General features: G+C 35.9%; 1 protein-coding gene across 1 annotated transcript in view; it reads left to right on the top strand.

Moving 5' to 3' along the window:
• Nucleotides 1–11,961, top strand: part of LOC148953303 (short/branched chain specific acyl-CoA dehydrogenase, mitochondrial) — a 45,762-nt gene extending 33,801 nt beyond the window's left edge. The window contains exons 6-8 of the mRNA XM_089088474.1: nucleotides 2,875–3,057; nucleotides 5,303–5,438; nucleotides 11,613–11,961. Of these exons, the coding sequence (XP_088944600.1) occupies nucleotides 2,875–3,057; nucleotides 5,303–5,438; nucleotides 11,613–11,788 (495 nt within the window). The 3' untranslated portion in view covers nucleotides 11,789–11,961. The remainder of the gene's footprint in view (nucleotides 1–2,874; nucleotides 3,058–5,302; nucleotides 5,439–11,612) is intronic.
• The last annotated feature ends 11,281 nt before the right edge of the window (nucleotides 11,962–23,242 follow it).

Here is a 23,242-nt window from a genome sequence, read left to right as displayed (position 1 = left end):
GCGAATTGTATGTGCGACTATGGCTTCTACAATAATTTTGGAAAGTTAACTTACATTCCCTCTTTTAGATTTCTGAGGGTATGTCTCGTTGGATAGATAAATCTAACGTCCCAAGTTTTATGAACTGTATCTCTCAGCGGGTATAAATTGCAGGTCACTCGCACCTACTCCTAAATAAACTCCGGCGTGTGTCCTGTGCGTCAATGTGAAAAACTTAAGGAAAAGGTACAAATAAAAGGGGCTGATGTTTTTAACTGTCCAAAGATTGCTAAATTATTATTTTATGACGCAAAGTTTCCCATTTTTGGATAGGAGCTAGGCACCTCGATCCCTCTAGTTGAATTTTAGGTCCTAAATTTTAAAGACCATGTCCATCCGCAATTAAAAGAGCATTCCTTTAAATAATTAAATAAAAAAAACAAGTGTTTTCTGCTGAAAGTAAGGAGCAATATTAAAACTTAAAACGAACAGAAATTATTAAAGAACTAGGTATTAACGAGGGGGCGAACCCCCTCATATACGTAATAGTTTCTGTTCATTTTGAGTTTTAATGCTGCTCCTTACTTTGAGATGAAAAAACTTGTTTTTTTTTATTTAATTTCTGTTCTTTTTTAAATAATGCTGGGAAATCTGGCGCTCCCTTCATGGAAAATTCTCTTCCCCCATGTTAAATTCCTCCATGGAAAGATACTCCCACATAACCTTCTCATTAACGTACCCATTACGTAACCACGTAACTTAAGTCATCCTCAAAGACAAAGTTAGTAAATTTTTTTTTACTATACTGAACAAAGTGGCTAACTCAAAATTTTGATCCGGTGACTTTGGGAAAAAAATTAATATGGGAGGGGGCCTAGTTGTCCTCCAATTTTTTATGGTCACTTAAAAAGGGCACTAGAACTTTTAATTTCCGTTCGAATGAGCCCTCTCGCGATATTCTAGGACCACTGGGTCGATACGATAACCCCTGAGGGGAAAAAAACAAGTAAACACGCATCCGTAATCTTTCTTCTGGCAAAAAATATACAAAAATTCCACATTTTTGCCGAAAGGAGCTTGAAACCTCTACAGTAGAGTTCTCTGATACGCTGAATCTCATTGTTTGATTTTCATTAAAACTCTATGACTTTTAGGGGGTGTTTCCCCCTTTTTTTGAAAATAAGGCAAATCTTCTCAGGCTCGTAACTTTTGTTGGGTAGGACTAAACTTGATGAAACTTGTATATTTGAAATTAGCATAAAAATCTGATTACTTTGATTTATCTATTAGTATTCAAATTCCGTTTTTTATAGTTTCGATTACTATTGAGCCGGTTCGCTCCTTAAACAGTTCGTTACCACGAACTGTTTGATCAGTATAAACATTTTTTTGCCGAAAATAGTTGTATCTTATGGCGGTTGGAGGGGAGGAGTTATTGTCTATGCATATGAAGATGAGGTTTGGATTTAAGCAGTAGGGTGGGAACAAGGGTGTTAAAGAAAATGCTATGCCTTTGGACAAGGGAGGGGTGGAGGGGTCATTAAGGTGAATCCGAATGACCACCCTTGTAATTTTTATTATCCCCCCTTCCTCTTTAAAAACCTGTGAAATAATGTTTCAGCTTAGGTAGCATTGATATGCCTTTTTTTTCTTTTTTTTGCTCCGTTAGTGGGGCACTGCAGCATCGTAGAGAGCTTTTTAGAGCCCATTTAAAAGCTAATGCCCATACAGTGGCGGATCCAGGGGAGGGGTGAGGGGCGCGCCCACCTAACATAGTCTAAAGTAGTGTAATTTACTTAATTAACGCAAGTTTGTATTAATTAATCTTGTTCCTTACGCAAGTTTATTGGATCAACCTATTTTGCGCCCCCCTAAAAAAATCCTGGATCCGCCCCGTTGCCCTGCTTTTTACCTGCTTTTTATAAGTTCGTCTTGATAGTAGTAAAATAAGATGCAGTTTTTACAACAAATGTGTCTTCTCGTACAAAATATATAAGAAAGAAGCTGAATGAAACTTATTAGATTAAAAATAACTATCCTGACAAATCAACGTTTGGAATAAAAAAAAATACTATTACCAAAATTTGCTATAAAAACAACAATTGAAACAATATAATACTGAGTCATCCCTTTAATAAAAGCAAGATTAAATTTTAAAAATTACTGATTGTATAACAAAATAGAAGCTTTTGCTTTTTTTTTTTTTTTTTTTTTTTTTTTGCTTTTGCTTTTGCTTTTGCTCGTAGGAAATCATCTTCAGTTAAACTAACTTGGGTGAATTTTAATAGCACTAACAATTTTGGCTAGCTCAACTTTTTTGATTGATTCGATTATTTCTTAAAAGCTATGGATTGAACACTTTTTCTTCATTGTTTGCCGAATTAGGCTTACAAGTTCTCTTTGTTAGCGTATGTTTTAATCTGTAGTTCTAGTTTAAGATTTTTTATGCGTATTTTTAAGCTGCAATGCTAGTTTAAGATGTTTTAAACTGTAGTTATAGTTTAAGATGTTGTAAGCATATATTTTAAGCTGTAGTTATAGTTTAAGATGTTTTAAGTGTATGTTTAAGCTTTAGTTAAAGTTTAAGATGTTTTAAGGATATGTTTTAAGCTGTAGTTCTAGTTTAAGATGTTTTAAGCGTATGTCTAAGCTGTAGTTACAGTTTAAGATGTTTTAAGCGTATGTTTTAAACTGTAGTTCTAGTTTATGTTTTAAGCATATGTTTAAGCTTTAGGTATAGTTTAAGATGTTTTAAGCGTATGTTTAAGCTGTAGTTATAGTTGAAAATGTCTTAAGCATATATTTTAAGCTGTAGTTATAGTTTAAGATGTTTTAAGCATATGTTTAAGCTGTAGTTATAGTTTAAGATGTTTTAAGATGTAGTTATAATTTTAGGTTCACGAGTCTGATATCCTTGGTCAATTTGGAGTTGGGTACAAATATGCCATCTCTACGCTAAATGAGGGTCGAATTGGAATTGCATCCCAAATGATTGGTCTAGCTCAAGGCTGTTTTGACCAAACAATACGATATGTCCTTGAAAGGAAACAGTTCGGCAAAAGGATTTTTGATTTCCAGGTATGAAAATTTTAGTCTGCTTTAATCAATTCAAAATTGTATAAATTATAAGCAAAGTATATGTATTTGGTATTCCAAAATATAAATTTTCAAAATGATTTATTTAAAAGTATCGAAAATACACTCAATAACCGAATTGGCTTTGAAGTGTTTTTCTTGGCATAAATGTTAAGCTGTAACATCAAATTCCGATATTGGCTGTATCAAACAGTTCGTGGTAGTAAGGAGCTACTCGGCCCAATAATAACTGAAACTCTAAAACACGGAATTTTGATAACAATAGATGCATTAAAACAATTGACTTTTTATGCTGATGTCAAATATGTATAAGATTTATTAATTTTGATGTTGCCCTTCAAAGGCTTCAAGCCTGAGAAACATTGCCTGATTTTGGAAAAACCGGAGGGGGCCTTAAAAGCTAAAATATATTCATGGAAATTGCACCGTTAGATTCAGCGAATCAGAGAACCCTCCTGTAGAGGATTCAAGCACCTATCTACAAAAATGTGAAATTTTGTATTTTTTTGCTGGAAGAAAGAAAGATGCGTCTTTAATTGTTCTTTGTTTTCTCCAGGGGTAGTCGTATCAAGCCAACGATCCTAGAAGACCGGGAGAGGGCTTATTCGAACGGAAATCAAAAGTTCTAGTGTCCCTTTTAATTGACCAAAATGTTTAGAGGGCAACTAGCCCCTTCCCTCGTCAATTTTTTACCTAAAGATATTTGACCAAAATTTTTAGATAGCCATTTGATTCAACATAGATGAAAGGTCCAATAACTATCCGTTTGTGGATGACATAACCCCCCATAGTTCCTGAGGAACTGGCTGTAAGTTGCGCAATTTTCCCACCGTTCATATATAGTATTTGTTGTGTAAAAGTTTTGGGTGGAACTTTCTGCGGTGAGGGAGATTTTTCACGGGGAGAATTTTCTGTGGGGAGGAAAGTGTCCAAGGGAAAATTTTTACACGGGGAGAGGGAAGGGGATTTCCTGATATGTTTCCTGGTATGATTTGAAAAATGTTCAGGAATTAAATAAAAAACATTTTTTTTTTTGCTGAAAGTATAAGGAGTGACATTCAACTTAAAATGAACAGAAATTATTCCGTATATGGGGAGGTTGCCCTTTCCTACACCCTCTCTCTTTATGCTTAAGTTAGTCTGTTTATCATAATTTTTTAAGAAAGACTCCTCAAGTACAAGGGCCGTTAAATTTGAATGAGAAGTATTTTTAAAGATCTTCAAGATTTTAGCGTAAAGAGCAAGGGTAGAGGAAGGGGCAGCCCTCCTTATATACGGAATAATTTCTGTTCGTTCTAAGTATTAACGTTGCTCCTTACTTTCAGCTGAAAAAACTTGTTTTGTGTATGTAATTTCAATATAAATTGTGCATTTGCGTTTCTCCTTTTCGTTTTTAAGCTTAACGTCAGGCTTTGTATAACTTTATACTTAACAAATTAGTCTGTTACTCGGGGACAGAACTGAGATTTTACTGATTTTTAATGGTTAACATTTAATTACTAAGGACCACTCACTAATAACTTAAATTTCTCTCTTTCTCTCTCTCTCTCTCTCTCTCTCTCTCTCTCTCTCTCTCTCTCTCTCTCTCTCTCTCTCTTTTGCTCTCTCTTTCTCACTCTATAAAAAACAGATTTTTGGTCAATTTGAATCGGTGTACTTGTCTATATAGAGTAAAATGGGAATTTTTTTTTTCGTTTCCCTAAACTGGCCAAATTTGTGGCTTTTTGTAGAAAATCCAATTTTGAGGCAGTCCTGATTCTATTACTACCGTTTTTTTTCTATTAGAAACTTAATAACAGTTGAATTTCCTGAAATTCATTTTGCTCCATCCTTGTGTCTTTTGCTGGCTGAAGAAGCCAGCAGCTCTGCTAAAGCCTGAAGCCTGAAATCTTCCACTCTCTAATCACTATGATAATGATAGTTCTTTTTTATTATATAGTAATCTCCTGAGTAAAGACAAAATAATTCTGTCCTCAGAAAGATCACTTTTCTGAACCTCTCAAATTGTTTCGAAATTTCTTTGGTGGCAACCCTGCAGGCTGTAGTATTGGGTTCGTCCAGGAAATATTAAACGTTAATCAGAGAAGCACAGCAAGTGTCACCAACACATGATAATTGTCACTAACTCCACGAAAGAGGTACTGATGTAAGCTATTTTCATTTTTACATTACGACATTGAAAGTATTACATCTCCTTTTTACCTATGGTTAAGTTTCTTGTTTTTAGGGTATGCAACATCAAATCTCCCTGATTCGAACACAAATTGAAGCAGCACGGCTACTAACTTACAACGCTGCTCGGCTCAAAGAAGCTGGTCTTCCGTTCATCAAGGAAGCTGCTATGGCGAAATATTATAGCTCAGGTAGAACTTTGTTATAATTATACATTTTGTATTCCACCTAGACATCTGTATATATATTGACTTTTATCGAAAAGAAAAAATACATAAATTTGAAAGTTTGAAATTGTGAAGAATATGTGAAAAATTAACTCACTGAATACAAGCAGTTGGACACCGGCGGAACCGGTGGGACCCTGGGTCCCCTACCAAATTTTTTTCTGGCACCCTCTTATCCTGTTTTTTTCTTCTTTTTTACTCTTTTTTAAGGATAAATTTGTCAATTCGATCAATTATTGGCACCTTTGTCACACTGGCCTCCCCAAGATTTTGCTCATTGGTGCCCTTGTCACGTTGGGCCTCTCCCATGATTTTGCTCTAGATCCACCCCTGCAGTTGGATGCTGCTTATATCCCATGAGAATGTCGACAGGTTTTCAAGTATTTTATGTCATCAAACAATTGAAATTACTGATATTTGAGCAGTTGAGAAGCCAGATCGGTTAAACTTATTAGTTTATTAAACATGAATGATTAATTTATTGATTATTTTTCTGGTTAATTTATTCATTATTTTTGTTTATTGGGGAGCGGTTGGCTGCTAAATAGAAACAGAAGACATTTAATCTTCAAATAAAAAAGTAATAGTAACATGATTAAATTAAGAGCTTAACAAATTATTAGGATCTAGTTGGAATTATGTATTAATATTAGAATCTAAGGTAATTCAGCAAAAAATTATCTAAGTTAAATAACTTTAACTTAAATATTTTTTTTTTTGTCTGAATATCATGCCTCATTCTATAGAATGGATGGCGAGGGGGATCATTCTGGCCGCTCCTCATTTAGTATCCTTATCAAGGGCTGAGATAGATCAGGGACCAACTAACCGCCTTTTGGGTAGAAAATATGCCTCTTGGGGTTGACGTAATCTGTGCAGCCCTATGTTATACAGACATCTATATAAAATAGCTCAAAGATGTGGGGGGAGGGGGTCAAGAATTTTTTTTTAATCAAATATTTTTTGTTTGAGGATTATTATTGTGTTTAGCTTTCCGGGATGAATACGTTTATACGTTACGTTTTATTTGACGGTTAAAAGATGTAGATGTAGAATGTAATGTAGTATGTCGACTGATAGTAATCCAATTCATGCTTTAGATGGAGAACGAACAAATTTAGAAATAATATTGGAAAATATACTACCTTGCTAGACAAGGCCTTGTCTAAGGATGATTTTTGGAATATGTGTAGTCCCCCCCCCCCAGTCCTTATTCCAGAATTTTTAGTCATCAGTAGCATACCAATAAAATATAACCTTTTAAGTATTTGGATTCTTCCTTTAAAAGTCTCAGCAAGGCCCGTCGGTGATCGAATGTCAAAACGAATTCCTTGCAAAGAATGGATTTTAAATAATATGCACCATATATTGTCGTATATCCTGCTGCAGCGACTGATGGTATCTGTGGTATGCTAGATTTCTACTTTTTGTGTGATTAATTTAAAAAACTTTTCCCACAAAATAAGTTTTTCCAAAAAAAGTAAAGAACTCTATTTAACCAAAAATGAACAAAAATAGAATCAAATAATCTACCAAGCATACAACTACCACAAATCAATATCAGTAAATAAATGAAACGCAAAACAAACACAAATTACAATAAACAACTGAGTCAAACTCAAAACAAGCATAAATTAATGAGTTGGGCTCTAAATCCCTATGCTTTCTAAAAGCCAGAATATAATTTTCACTTTACTGAAAAAAAATCAAATGAATTTACTTAAAAAAATGCATTGTCAGTTTAATATACATATGCTGATATTTATTCCTTAAAATCTTAATTAATTTTTGATTTCCTAAAGTTATAAAAATGAAAACATTTAAAAGAATTTTTTCCAGTAGAGTTTAGAGTACAAATTATATTCTGGCTCTTAGAAAGCATAGATGTGTTTGGGGAAATCGTGGGCGTGAGAGGGGTGTTAGTTGCCCTCCAATCACTTTCTGTTATTGCAAAGGGCACTAACCCTTTCAATTTCCAATTGAATGAGTATTTTTTTAAGTTTCTACGACGACGCTATCTATAGAAACCTTATATGTCCCCGGGGCATAAATTACAACCCTTGCCTTGAGGGGTGTAAGTCACCCTCAAAGACATAATTTCCAGAACTTTTAACTACGTTGAACAAAGTGGTTATCTCGAAATTTTGATTGGATGTGTTTAGGGAAATAGTGGGCGTGAGAGGGGGATTAGTTGCCCTTCTAGCACTTTTGATTATTAAAAACGGCACTAGCTATTTCAATTTCCAATCGAATGAGCCCTTATTTATATGCCCTGGGGGAATATAAGGTTTTTATAGAAAAGTGTTGTCAACACATCCAATCAAAATTTTGAGATATACATTTTGTTCAACGTAGTTGAAAGTTCTGGAAATTATGTCTTTGAGGATAACAAACCTCCAACACCCCTTAAGGTAAGGGTTGTGTTATGCTCTCGGGGGGCATATAAGGTTTTTATAGATAGCGTCGTCGTAGAAACTTCAAAAAGGGCTCATTCAATTGGAAATTGAAAGGGGTAGTGCCCACTGTAATAATAGAAAGTGATTGGAGGGCAACTAACTTCCCTCTCACTCCCACCATTTTCCCAAACACGTCCAATCTAAATTTTCAGACAGTCATTTTTTTCAACGTAGTTAAAAGCTCTGGAAATTATTTCTTTTAGGATGACAACCCCCCCCCCCCCCCACACACACCCTTCAGGGCAAGGTAAGTTTTTTATAGAAAGTGTTGTTGTAGAAACTTCAAAAAGGGCTCATTCGATTGGAAATTGAAAAGGCTAGTGTCCTTTTTAATAGCCGAAAGTGATTGGAGGGCAACTAATCCCCCTCTAACGCCCACCATTTCCCCAAACACATCCAATCAAAATTTTGAGATAGCCATTTTGTTCAAAGTAGTTTCAAGTTCTTGAAATTAGGTCTTTGAGGATGACGAACCCCCTACAGCCCTCAGGACAAGGGTTGTAAGTTATGCCCTGGGGCATATAAGGTTTTTATAGAAAGCGTTGTCGTAGAAACTTCAAAATGAGCTCAATCGATTGGAAATTGAAATATCTAGTGCCCTTTTAATAGTCAAAAGAGATTGGAGGGCAACTAACCCTCCTCTCACGCCCACCAATTCCCCAAACACATCCAATCAAAATTTTGAGATAGCCTTGTTCAATGTAGTTGAAAGTTCTGGAAATTATGTCTTTGAGGAAGAGAACCCCCTCACACTCCTCAGCGCAAGGGTTGTAAGTTATGCCCTGGGGTCATGTAAGGTTTTTATAGATAGTGTTGTTGCAGAAAGTTCAAAAAGGGCTCATTCAATTGGAAATTGAAAGGGCTAGTGCCCTTTTAAATAGTCGAAAGTGATTGGAGGGCAACTAACCCCTCTCACGCCCAGTATTACCCCAAACACATCCAATCAAAATTTTGAGATAGTCTTTTTGTTCAAAGTAGTTGAAAGTTCTGGAAATTAGGTCTTCGAGGATGACCGGCTCCCCCCCCCCCACAGCCCTTAGTACAAGGATTGTAAATTAGGAGCAGGGGGAAGAAAAGGTTTTTTATAGAAAAGGTTGTTAGATAAACTTCAGAAAAGGTCTTTTCAATCGAAAATTTATAAAACAAGTACCGATTGCAACACCAAAAGTTGATTTAAGGGTAACTAATCCCCCCCTCACGCCCACCCTTTTCCAAAACACATCCAATCAAAATTTTGAGATACACATTTTTTCAACGTAGTTGAAAGTTCTCGGACTTTGGTCTTTGGGGATGAACCCCCCCCCCCCCCCAAAGCCCTTAGGATAAGGGTTGTAAGTTATGCCCTGGGGGCATATAAGGTTTTTATATAAAAATCGTATCAACTTCGGAGGGGGCTCATTGGATTGGTAATCAGACACTCTAGTGCTCTTTTTAAGGGGCAAAGTCATCGGAGGGCAGCTATCACCCCCCCCCCCCCACACACACACACACACACACAAATAAGTCGTATTGTCCCGAAATGTACCTAATAGAAATTTTTAGATAGCCCATCTATTCAAAATAGTCTAAATATCATATAACAAAGCTTTTGGGATTGAAGCAAACCCCAGAGATTAGGGGCAAGGGTTGTAAGTTATGCCGAGGGAGTGTTTAAGGTTTATATGGAAGGGATGGCTGTTTAACTTTAGAAGGCTCGTTTGAGGAGTGTCCTTCTCATAAACATAATTTCCATATCTTTCAACCACGTTGAACAAAATGGCTATCTCAAAATTTTGATAGGATGTGTTTGGGGAAATAGTGGGCTTGGAAGAGGTGTTAGTTGCCTTTCAATCACTTTCGGCATTTAAAATGGCCACAAGCCCTTCCAATTTCCAATCAAATGAGCCCTTTTCGAAGTTTCTACGAAAACGCCTTCGATACGAAGTGCCCTGGTCTAAAAGAAATAAATAATACATTGTGTTAACATCGTTCTTTACTTAGGCAGCGCTATTGCGCTGCCTATGATTTCTCCTTTATTCTCCTTCTTTGTCGAAAATGTACCATTTACTATCATTTTCAATGTTGCCGCGTAATTTCAAAATTACATTTTGTCAAAATCTATTTATTGCATATAATGCGTTTTGGTTTTGGGACCAGTGCCATGTCTAAAGCAGAACTCCCAGATGCATCGGTTTTATTATCTAAATTTGATGAACGAATTGTATCATTTACTGGTGGCTGCCGTAGCCACAACAGAATGGTTTGGAGGGGTTGCCTTTACCATATTTGTATGGTAAATTACCGTATTTTTACTAATATTTTTTGGAGGTGGTAACTGCAACCATAAGAAAATGTGTTAAATCGATAGAAGGAGTTGCCTTTACTATATTTTATGTTAAGTTACCGTATTTTTTACTAATATTTTTAGAGGTGGTAGCTACAACCATAACAAAATGTGTTAAATGGATAGGTGGAATTGCCCTTTACCGTGTTTTTATGGTAAATTACCAGGTTTTTTATTAGTATTTTTCAGAGGTGGTACCTGCAACCATAACAAAGTATGTTAAATCGGTAGGTGGAGTTACCTTTACCATATTTTTATGGGAAATAACCATGTTTTTCACTCATATTTTTCAGAGGTGGTAGCTGCAACCATAACAAAGTGTATTGAATCGATAGGTGGAATTGCCCTTTACCTTATTTTTATGGTAAATTACCATGTTTTTTTCTAATATGTTTCAGAGGTTGTAGCTGCAACCACAACAAAATGGATAGGTGGAATTGCCCTTTACCGTGTTTTTATGGTAAATTACCAGGTTTTTTATTAATATTTTTCAGAGGTGGTAGCTGCAACCATAACAAAGTATGTTAATACGATAGGTGGAGTTACCTTTACCATATTTTTATGGAAAATGATAGGTGGAATTGCCCTTTACCGTATTTTTATGGTAAATTACCATGTTTTTTTCTAATATTTTTCAGAGGTTGTAGCTGCAACCACAACAAAATGGATAGGTGGAATTGCCCTTTACCATATTTTTATGGTAAATTATCATGTGTTGTACTAATATTTTTCAGAGGTAGTAGCTACAACCATAACAAAATGTGTTAAATGGATTGATGGAATTGCCCTTTACCGTATTTTTATGGTAAATTACCATGTTTTTAACTAATATTTTTCAGAGGTGGTAGCTGCAACCATTACAAAGTATGTTAAATCGATAGGTGGAGTTACCTTTACCATATTTTAATGGTAAATTACCATGTTTTTTACTAATATTTTTCAGAGGCGGTGGCTGCAACCATAACAAAGTATGTCAAATCGATAGGTGGAGTTACCTTTACCATATTTTTATGATAAATTACCATGTTTTTTACTCATATTTTTCAAAGGTGGTAGTTGCAACCATATCAAAGTATGTTAAATCAATAGGTGGAGTTACCATTACCATATTTGTACATATATTTGTACATATTTGTTTTTGAAGGCTCAGGACAGGTCGTCGTGGCGAAACACTGTTGCTGCCTTATGCGCCCCCAGGCGTAGGAGGACCTAAGTAAGAAGTAAGTATATTTGTAAAGGTAAATTACCATGTTTTTTACTAATATTTTTCAGAGGTGGTAGCTGCAACCATCGATAGCTGTAGTTACCTTTACCATATTTTTATGGAAAATTACCATGTTTTTTACTCATATTTTTCAGAGGTGGCTGCTGCAACCACAACAAAATGTGTTGAATGGATGGGAGGTGTTGGCTTCACCAAAGACTATCCCATAGAAAAGTATTACAGAGACTGTAAGATTGGAGCCATCTACGAAGGAACTTCAAATATTCAGTTGAACACCATTGCCAAACTCATTGAGCAAGATTATAAGTGATTCAAATATTCAGTGTTGTACAAGTTCAGTAATTCAGTTGCTAAGGTCCCCCTATAAGCGTACCTACGATCGTTTTGTTTATTAGTTTCTTGGAATAGTTTTGTTCTGTTGTATAAGAAGTCAGCGCTTTCGTTATATTATATGGGCTTTATTATATCTGTATAAATATGCTATTTTTATTGTCAATCTATATAGGCAGCTACGTAATCTTACACCGTGTTTATGGACAAAAGGAAGTAACAATATTAAAAATTTATACCAGGATAGAGACAGTTTCGAAGAATATCTCTAAATAATTACTTTTAACTCTTGTAATCCATGGTAGTATGTAGGCTATAATGTGTTGTAATGAATAAACATATTGAGTAGAATTTAGCTTTTCACTGTCCATCTTATCGCTCCTCGACCGCTTTTACAGATATTCGCTTCACTTCTTTGTTTGTTGTGAAAGATGGTTGTTATTTCTAAATGTTATTATCAATATCAACGATTCAATTGACCCTATTCCCCAACTGAAAAGCCATACCCCACTTGTAGTTAAAAAAAAGGATGAGTACGTGTAGTGCAGATGCCAATCTTCTGATTCTCTGCCTAAGGGATCGTTATGTATGCCTTGGGGCAAATTATCAGCCGCTCCTGTCTTCTTTCCCCAGATTTTTCCAGGCACTCATCTAGAGCCGATCGACTCTGGCTGAGCTTACAGAGTCACGCTGATGACCCTAGTCCCAAACCAGCGACACCCGGCGTCGACACCAGGAGTCCCCGAAGGACAGAGGTTGTCTGCAAGGCTTGTGTGCAATCACTTGTCTAGGAGTTAAAAATCAACCTACAAATGAAATAAGATACACTTTAAACTGAGTTAATTGGCTGAAAATGTCCACAATCCTAGGTCCACACAGCTACACTTATGTTTAATGTCAGATATATGTTGTTTTGTTGTTGTTGTTGTTGTTTTTTTTGTTTTTTGTTTTTTTGCAAGCTCACGTTTCATGACAGTTCAGTGATTGTATTGAAATACTTCAATTAAGGCGCGGAAAACCCCTTCTATTAAAAAAAAAAGGAAATAAAGTAGATAAATTACCTCAAACATCAGAAGTGGTCTTCCAGTCAGTCATTGATAATATGATCAATAAGGTTTGATCATTTTACTGTCATGTCTATACCGTGCTAACGTATCGGCTATTTATGACCAAATACTGTATGGCTTATAAGTAGACTATTGTACCTATAAATTTTAGCATTACCCTTGCCATTTTTCTTCCCTGTTCAAAACTTAACGAAGTTAGGATACCACCTATCCCTATTAGTACCAATCCCGGCATGAAGGCGGTTCTGCGCGAGTATATACCACTATCACTGTCACCTTGCATTTTTTTTTTTTTTTGTCATTAATTGAGTAAGTAGAATTCTATTATTCCATTTCTTTTCCACATGAATAGATACATTTTTACCACCTAATTTCGCGTTTCGCAATACTGGGAGCTAAGTTTCCGAAATTCCTAACGCTTTCAGTGCAAAACGTCTTAATTTGTCAGTCAAAGTATCGATGTGATAGTTGTCTTTCAACGTCTTAACGTTTCATATCCCAATTTTCATATTACTTAGATCATTGAAATTGTTGTGGCTTCATTACAATTCAGTGACTACTAACTCCTCAAGTCTACCAAAGCGCTTAAGCTGGCTAACCACCGGACAGAAAGATGTCCTCAGGACCATCAGTTCAGTGGAGGCTTTGTGCAAATCTGGGCCTATCTTGGTCACTACGTGATTTTCAGCATTCGGCCATGCACTTTCATCAACAAACAGTCAAAGTCGTGTACTAGTAATTCCAGGCCTATTGCCTCTCACTCACAATATATTCATGCCTGCAAATATTTTACTACACTGAACACGCAACTATAATAAACACTGTTGCTAAAAAGCTTCTACTTGTCCTGTCAAAACAAGCAAAAGCCAGTGGAATCCATTAATCAAAATCCAGTGCAGTAATGTGTTGTTTACTGGGCCAGAATGTCCTTGTGGGGTATCATTCCTCAAGGTCGCCCTGCAACATTGTTTGCAGTCACGGTTCTAGCTAGGTTGAACTCGTGGAAGGTTCACCATAACCCCACTGTGAAGCAACAGAAGCAGGGTATCTCTTAAGGGGATAGGGACGGAGGGAGGAACATATGGATACATCAAATCATCTCACAGCTCAATAATAGCTCTAGCCTTCTTTTACCTACCCTTGTCAGAAAATTTGTCGAGGTTTCAAGTCTTTATATCGAAAGAACGAAATTTTTATTGTTTTCGAAAAAGTGGTTGACGAATGCGTGTTTATTTTTTCTATGTTTTTAAGTAATCAAAGAGATCATGCCATAAAGTGCATATTGTCACCATTTTGCATATTGTCGTTTTGCATATAGTGCATAACTAATAAAAGAGATCATGCATTTTAAGTAATAAAAGAGATTATGGCATCAAATGCATATTGTCACCATTTTGCATATTGTCGTTTTACATATAGCGCATAACTAATAAAAGAGATCATGCTATAAAATACATATTGTTGCCATTTTGTCACAATTTTGGATATTGTCGTTTTGCATATAGTACAAAAGTAATGAAAGAGATCAATCATTTTAAGTCATAAAAGAGATCATGCCACAAAGGGCATATTGTCGCCATTTGGTCACCATTTTTCGTATTGTCATATTGTTGTTTTCCATATAGTGCATAAGTAATAAAAGAGATCATGCATTTTAAGTAATAAAAGAGATCATGCCATAAAATGCTTATTGTCACCATTTTGCATATTGTCGTTTTGCATATAGTGCATAACTAATAAAAGAGATCATGCATTTTAAGTAATAAAAGAGATCATGCCATAAAATGCTTATTGTCACCATTTTGAATATTGTCATTTTGCATATAGTGCATAACTAATAAAAGAAATCATGCATTTTAAGTAATAAAAGAGATCATGGGATAGAATGCATATTGTCACCATTTTGCATATTGTCACATAGTCGTTTTGCATATAGTGCATTACTAATAAAAGAGATCATGCATTTTAACTAATAAAAGAGATCATGCTATAAAATGCATATTGTTGCCATTTTGTCACCATTTTGCATATTTTCGATTTGCATATAGTACAAAAGTACTGAATGAGATCATGCCATAAAGGGCATATTGTCGCCATTTTGATCACCGCTTTTCATATTGTCATATTGTTGTTTTGCATATAGTGCATAAGTAATAAAAGAGATCATGCATTTTAAGTAATAAAAGAGATCATGCCATAAAATGCGTATTGTCGCCATTTGCATATAGTGTATATTGTTGCCATTTTGTTGTGCAAAACTTAGCTCTTGATCTAACCAGAGCCGAAATATGCTACCCAGGTTTAAGTTTTTTTTTTCATAGGTATCAAACAGTTCGTGATAACAAACTGTAAGTGAGGACTGATGCGGCTCAATAGTAACCGAAACTCTAAGAAACAGAGTCTTGATACAAATGGATACATCAAAAGAATCGAATTGTGATGCTTATTCGAAACATATAAAATTTATGAAGTTTAATGTTACCTATCAAAAGTTACGAGCCTAAGAAAACTACCTTGATTTTTGAAAAATGGCGGAAACACCCCCAAAAATCAAGTGATCTTAATGAAAATCCCACCCTCGTTCAGCATATCAGAGAAGCCTACTGTAGAGGTTCAAGCTCCTATATACAAAAATATGGAATTTTACATTTTTTGCCAGAAGTAAGATCACGGATGCATGTTTGTTTTTATTTTTTACTTTCTTTTTTTTAGGGGTGATCGTAACGAACCAGTGATCCTAAAAGATTGGGAGTGGGCTCGTTTGATCTGAAATCAAAAGTTCTAGTGCCCTTTTTAAGTGACCAAAAGTACTGGAAGGCAGCTAGCCCCCTCCCGTGCCCCTTTTTCCCAAAGTCGTCCGATCAAATTTTTTTGATAGCCATTTGGTTAAGCATAGTCGAAAGATCTAATAACTTTCTTTGAGGATGATTTAAACCCCCATCTCCCAGGGGAAGAGCTGCAAGCTTTCAACTTTGCCCATTGTTTACATATAGTATTGGCTATTGGGAAGTATACTGATATTTTTCGGGGGTGGGGGGGGGGGATAAGTGGGAGGATCTTTCCATGGAGGAATTTTTTGTGGGGGAAGAGAATTTTCCATGGAGTGGAGCTGGATATCCCGGCATTATTTAAAAAATAATCAGAAATTATATAAAAAAAGCAAGTTGTTTCAACTGAAACCAAGGAGCGACATTAAGACTTAAAACGAACAGAAACTATTACGTATATGAGGGGGGTTGTCCCCTCCTCAATATCTCGCTTTTCACGCTAGAGTTTTTTCAGAACTTTTAAAAAAGCTTAATTTTCCAATTAAACGGCTCTTGTTTTTTAGGAGTCATTCTTAAATAACAGGAACAAAAAGTAAAAGTTCAGCGTCAAGACTGATCCGATTCCATGTGGGATTGCAGGGATTTCTGGATCCCTTTTGGCCCCTTAAAAATTGCACTGAAGCTTTTCAATTTTCTAAAGAACAAGGTCCCTCCTAATATTTATTAGGCCATTCTCCTTTTTTTAATACGAATTAACAAAGGGGTAACAAATTATACATGTAAGACACATCGTTCTTTACTATATATATATGCTGCCTATTGATAGTCTATAATTAGGGTACGAAGGTCTCCAAAATGCATGCATTAGCCAGACGTAGGTACAACTGTAGACGTATAGAGACAGACTATTCAGGATGTCCCTGCGCTTTTTAAAGACTGCGCTAAAGATGAGAGGAATGTTTGATAACTTTCTGGGACATATAAATATTGACTGGTGTTTGGAAGAAGAATCAGAAACTAATGGATAGTGAGTTATGAAATCAGATTAGGGCAAAATTACAAAAGCATAAACTGGGTCAATTTATGAGGTCGTTTTTTGTCAATTTTTCTCAAAAATTGATATTTTCAAAGTTAAACCGCTTTATAAGCGTTTTCATATTCAAATAGTTCATATTCTTCGCAAGTTTTGCTTCTCCAAGTTGGCTATTGCACCACTAGCGGTGCAATAACCACTTAGCTGGTTATTGCACCGAGTGTGGACTTAGCTTGTTTTTGGGCCAAATTAGGACATCTTGAGTTTTTCCACCGAGTCAGTTCGCAGTTTGGATTTATCTCGTTTTATACCGGATTGAGAAAGCTTCTTTTTCACCGACTCGGGAGCTAGCTCACTTTTGCAGCGAGTTAGTCTGAAACGTGGCCATAGCTCACTGTTGCACCGATCCAAGACTTAGCTCGTATACCCAAGTCAAGACTTGTCTTGTTTTACACTCAGTCAGAGCATAGCTTGTTTGTTTTTTTTTTGTTTTTTTCTTCTTCTTTTTATCGAATCAGCACTTGGCACGTTTTTGTATCAATTCAGCCTGTATCTTAGACTTAGCTTATGTTTACACTGACCAGGAATCCTTGTCAAATTCCAGTTGCAAAAGATTACAACATGCCTACCTTTCTAGCCTGGGCAAAAAATAAATAATACGTAAGACGTAAATTACTTCAGTTTACGTTATTGTACTGATTCTCATTAGCTTAGTTAGGCCCAGAGGTTATCTAGTGATTTCAGAGATACAATATAAGGGCTTCGTGATCTTCTCTTTGGGTTAAAAGAAAAGAGTAGATCGGTGCTCTAAGGTTTGTTTTCGCAGTTCGAATTCAGTGGCCTAATTTCATCAAAATTCTGGGGGGGGGGAGTTGGAGCCAGTTTTTCCAAATCAAGTGGAAATGATAGTGAAAAGGGAAAAATAAGCCATATAGAACCATAAGGGCAAAGCTATACTAAAGAATACTGACCTGTTTCTCTGGATGCTTGAATTATGCAGGCTTATCTTAGTTTTGGCAAATTTTTTGGCAGAAACTAAATTTCGGTTGTGGGGGTGGGTAGTAAACTGATAGGCAGTTGCCCTGCCCTGCCCCATATCAAATTATGCCACTATTCCAATTGTCTGTTTGCTCTCGAAAGAGAATTGTTAACTAACAAAGAGCCAACAGTCAACGAAATATAAACATTGACACTCTGGGAGTTTCTGGCCTGAAAAAACTATTTAGATAGGTCACGAGTTTAAAAAATTTTTAGAGCCTTAATTTTGGAAAAATCATGTGAGGGACGTCACATTTAAAGAGTAAAAATTACGTTATTTTTTCCAGTGGTGATTGTATCATTTATAGTATCTATGACGCATGCAAAATTAAACAATATGATAAATGACTCTGAACATCTAAAGAAAAAGGAAAGGAACAAGAAAGATTTTTCAGAGAGAATAGGCGATGGAACATGTCTGGCTGTTATTGATTTATGTAACAACGTAATTAAGTAAAAATATCACCACTGGGGAAAAACTGGAAAAAAATTTGACTGGTATCAATCACGTCATGCAAAATTACACATGTTTTTGAATGAATCCATATAGCTAAAGCAAAACGCATGAAAACGACTGGTGATGATGAACAAAATGAAGCGCAACGAGATCTGCGGCTAGGAGACATGTGAAAACAGGCATCACAGTGAATCACACATTAAAATAATGAAACAAGGAATCTTCGGTTAAAAAATAAGTACCAGGGATGATCAGATCAAATCGTAAGCCAAATCTGTGTTTAGAAGTGGAGCAACAGTGAGAATCACAACGAATCCTGTACCGTGAGTAAAACGCGATGTATTTAAAATACCAAAATAAAGTTCCTTCTTTCTAAAGATAATTCCGACTCCCTATAATTAAGTTAAACCTAGTTTAAAAAATTAAATGTCCTTAATCAGAAAATAATAAAACTGCTGTTAGCCTCATAAAAAACACGGCGCTATCCAAGCTTTGGATTTCGCTAAGACAGTGAGCAATAAAAAAGGTGCTATGCACAATGTTTCTAAGGAAGTTTAAATGATAAGTACCGTGTGATCGTTTGAATCATCAGATATATTTAAAACAATTTATTGGACGAAGGGTTCGCATCCTTGGGCCACTTGAGCCAATTGTGAGCCAGTTCTCACAGCGCAGGACAAAAAAACTACGTTTGATAGTGGGGTAAAAGTGCTTTTTGGAAAATATTCGTAAATTCGAATCAGGACCATTCAGATAGAATTTTTCGCCACTCAAGCTTGGCAATTCTTTCATATTGTATCTCGGCCACCATTAGTGTCATTTGAAGTGGCCTACTGCTGTTCACCCAAATATGCGAGTTTCAATAAATCTAATGCTTTTTTACCTGTGTTTACTCCATTATATTTGTCTGTAGCCAGAATAGTGGCTGGTAAATGGTTAACAAAATCTCTATGGACGTTTCCAGGAACTCTGATATCCAGATAGATCAAGGAAAAGAGGTCACATTTGTACATCTACATGTTTTATTTTCTCTCGATAATTGTGAGTAGTGTGGTCATAAAGTTACTTCACTCCCCATTGTTGTGGCGCGAGGCTTGTTGGCACAATCTTTAGCGCTATAAGCGGCCCTGTCGGAGAACTTATAAGGTGTAAGTTCACGGCCTTTGAGCATAATATTACCTTCGACGCGGTCAATATTTATTACCAATTAAACCCAGTCCCTTTCTTTTATAGCCACACTTTCTTTATAGCCACACAAAAAAACCTTCATTGCTACAAATGGCGCGGTCGGAAATTGGAGGAAAACTTGCGAACTAATTAGGCTATAAAACTTTGTAATTTAAATTTAATTATTAGGGAGATACAGACATATAAGTAAAGTGATTAGGCCTATAACCGCTAAGCTACGGCAGGAAACCCTGTAAAATATCTCATAGGAGATAATAGCCTCCCCCAAAATAGGTCAAGTGAAAAAATAAATTAATTTTGAGTTGATTCAAACGCAAAAAAAAATGTCGGACGACCTAAACGAGTTATTAACAGTGCAGAACTTGGTCGCGAAAAATATAGAAATAGTGAAGTCTATCCCGGAGTACAATGGTCAATCAGATATTGACGAATTCAATACCCAATTGGCCCAGTTTATCCAACTAACAAAAACAGAGCTAGAAGCGTCAGTCGAGCTGCTCCTTCTGCGATTAGAAGGCCAGTCCTTAACCTTTCTAAAACAGATTGAACATACCATAGGCAATAACGCCAACTTGCCAATAAATACGGTTGATAAATTGTTAAAAGAATTTAAAGATAGATTTATCGAAACCAGTTCCATAAATAAATTAAAACAAGGAACGGTGAGCTTTGACTTTTCACAAAATATAAGAGAATATCTTGATAATATACGCATTTCGGTAGAGGCAAAATACGGAAGAGGTTCTGGGCAACTGTATGAAAAAGTCATACTAAATACCTTTTTGCAAGGGCTGCCCCCAAAACTATATAGAATGGTAATATCCAAAAATATTCAGACGTTGGATCTCGCAGTTCAGGAGGAAGAGCGATTGATCGAAGTCGATATGATGTTCGCAAATCGTAGTAAAGCAAAAATAAATAGCCTAGACGATTCGAATACGAACATAAACTTCAGCACTGATGAGACATCTCCCGATTTCTTTTCAAGGGATAACTCCCAAGTGCCACAAAGAAATAAAAAGCGAGAACCCACTAGGCAGAAAACAATACGTTTTCAGCCTATCAAAAAATCCAATTATGAAAATTTCCATACAATAATAAGATGCTATAATTGCAATCGACCTGGGGACATCGCGAGAGAGTGCCATTATGTCCCCAACCGCATACCAAGAATTATTGTCGGCAGTAGGCAAAATAATGGCAACCAATTGTTTGAAATAAAAATTTTTAGTACCGGTGGTGCACTAGGCTACAACCAAGGAAGATTGCGCCAAGCAGTACCCTACAACAGGTACCAACCAAATTTGTATAACCCTCCCCCCAACAGACAAATTAATTACCGATTTGAAAACCCAAATACTCGCCAAGCCCAATATAATGCGAGAAAGCTATATAGAAATAACGAAAATTTACCAACGGGAAATGAAAATTCTGCAAGCCAACGGCAATGGCAGTCAGTGCCAGCAAGCAGCACTGACACAGGACATCCACGTTACCATAATAATACATGGCGAAGGCAGACAGACGTAAATCAATTAGATATGCCTACGGAAACCCATACGTCTGAATATCTATTACAGGCACCGACACATGAAATAAATCCTCAGGGAAACGTTTCAGGCTCCTCAGAAATATAAATTGGACCCAGAGGGTGCCCAGAATATTTAATAGGTCCAAAACAATGGTAGTGCCGTCTTGTAGTGATAATAATAACAAGTAACCTATATTTAATGATTTTTGTATAGAAAACGTTTACTTTAAGGCCTTAGTTGACAGTGGAGCTACGGTCAATATCATAAGCTCATGCGTATTTAATATGTTGCCTCTGCATATTAGGCAACACAGAAATTTTAACAAACCCAATTGATCTAGTATTACAAGGTATAAATTGGATACAAGAGGTTTAATTCGCCTATGCGTAAAAAGGGATAATAAGATCTTTCCAACGAATTTTGTAATATGCGATAACTTTCAGTACGAAGCAATTATAGGTATAAATTGTTTAAGGTCTAATAGAGTACTATTAGACGTAGCAAACGAGAGGATCGTCTACCCGGCTAAGGTAGGGGAAGAAATTTCTACCTTAAGAAATCGTAACAGAGGTTACGGAGACAACGTAACAGTAAACAAAATTTCTGACGGTATAATGTCACAATCTTTTGAACCTTATGTCTCGCAAGGAGGAAAAGGAATAATTGGAAATTTGTCCAATTATTCTGAAAGACATTGCAGAGATGAAGTAAATTTAAATAATAAAACTATTGAATCCGCAAAAATAAAAATAGGAGATATGTGACAGTACAGGTTAAACGAAATCAAGAAAATAGTGGAATTATGGAAAAACATAGTAAAACCCAACGTGACGCCACAAGATGCCGCAATGGCGCAGCATAGCGCCAGTATGAATCTAATAAACAATGAAAATAAAGAGAAATATTACGGGTTCGCGATAAGGAAAACAAGAGTCCCTCCCAAAACGATGCAAAAAATTCAAATATCACAGATGATTGAGCCAGTGGTTAGCAAATCCGAAATATGGTTTGCGACCCAATCTGAAATTCCCGAAAATCTGCTATGCGAAGAACAGATCATATCTTATGACAAAGGAGAAGGTTTTATTTTGTTATGTAAAGATTTTACTAGTAATTAAGGATTATTAAACTATAAATTTTGACGTCTCAGAGCTTTGTTTCCACGGCGCAATTAGATCTTGCTTAAGAGATACGAATTCTTATAGGCTAGCAGGGTTAGAAACTCTTTCTAAGCTGTGGCGATGACAACTTTTGATGCTTGTAGGAATGAAAAAGCGTGGCCTCTTCTTCTCGGACTATCTGGAGATCAGATTCCTTTGGGAGCATTTACCTTGGAGACTGGCGAACTAATTACCTATTATCGGACTAGACTCAGACATATAAGTGAAATAAACACAGGTAAGAAAGACAATAGATTTATTTAACTTACATGTTTAGTTGTACAGCAACGGGTCACTTCAATGAAAATAATAATGGTGACCGAGATTATTTGCGGTACGAACTGTTTTAGATATAACTTAACATTAAAATTAAAAAACACATTTACCACACTCCCAAACGCAGTTCTTTTGTCCTGCGCTGTAGGAACTGCCTGCCATTGGACCAAGTGACCCAAGGACGCAAATCTTCGTCCAATAATCTCTTTAAGATTTTTCAGATAATTCAGGAGTTCACACAGTTTTTTTTTTGCCTTTTAAACTTTCTCAGAAATGTTTTGCATTGCATTTTTTTTGCTACAATTATCTTAGCGAAATTCGAACGACAAGCGCCGTTGTCTGACTGAAGCTAGAAATGCAATTTCTCTTTTTGCTGATTATGAATTTAGACTCTTGGGAGCGGTATTTGAAATCAATTAGGGGACGTTTAATTTCTGCCCGAATCAACTTTAGAAGGAAAGAATCTTGTATTTTAAATATATGGTATTCTACTGCTGGTGCACATCACCCTTCCCATCAAATAATGACGTCCCGTCATTAGTAAATGCTCATTAGGAGTGCTTAAATTTTTCGATTATTTTTCTTATTCAAATTTACATCCATATCTAAAATTCGTCTCCCGGACTAAGATAAATTTTGGTTCTAGGTTAGCTACTATACTAAAGATTTTTTTTTTCTATATCTAACACTGATTACTTTTATATTTCCAATAAGGTTGGAACTATTCTAGTTTTACATTAGTTTTTTTTTTGATTTTGCTGTCTATATTACGTACTACATACTATCTACACTAAGTTGAATGAATAACATGATAATATTACACCTAAATCTAATTGTGGTAAGTACTTGAATGATTTATAACATACAATATTTGGTTCATTACACTCACTGATGATATTAAAACACTTGCACTAT

Source organism: Artemia sp. Qi Xiang Cuo, chromosome 4, assembly GCF_049724085.1.
Source record: "Artemia sp. Qi Xiang Cuo chromosome 4, ASM4972408v1, whole genome shotgun sequence".
Taxonomy (NCBI): domain Eukaryota; kingdom Metazoa; phylum Arthropoda; class Branchiopoda; order Anostraca; family Artemiidae; genus Artemia; species Artemia sp. Qi Xiang Cuo.
Note: the sequence above shows the minus strand (reverse complement) of the source record. Positions and strands in the feature narration are given on the sequence as shown.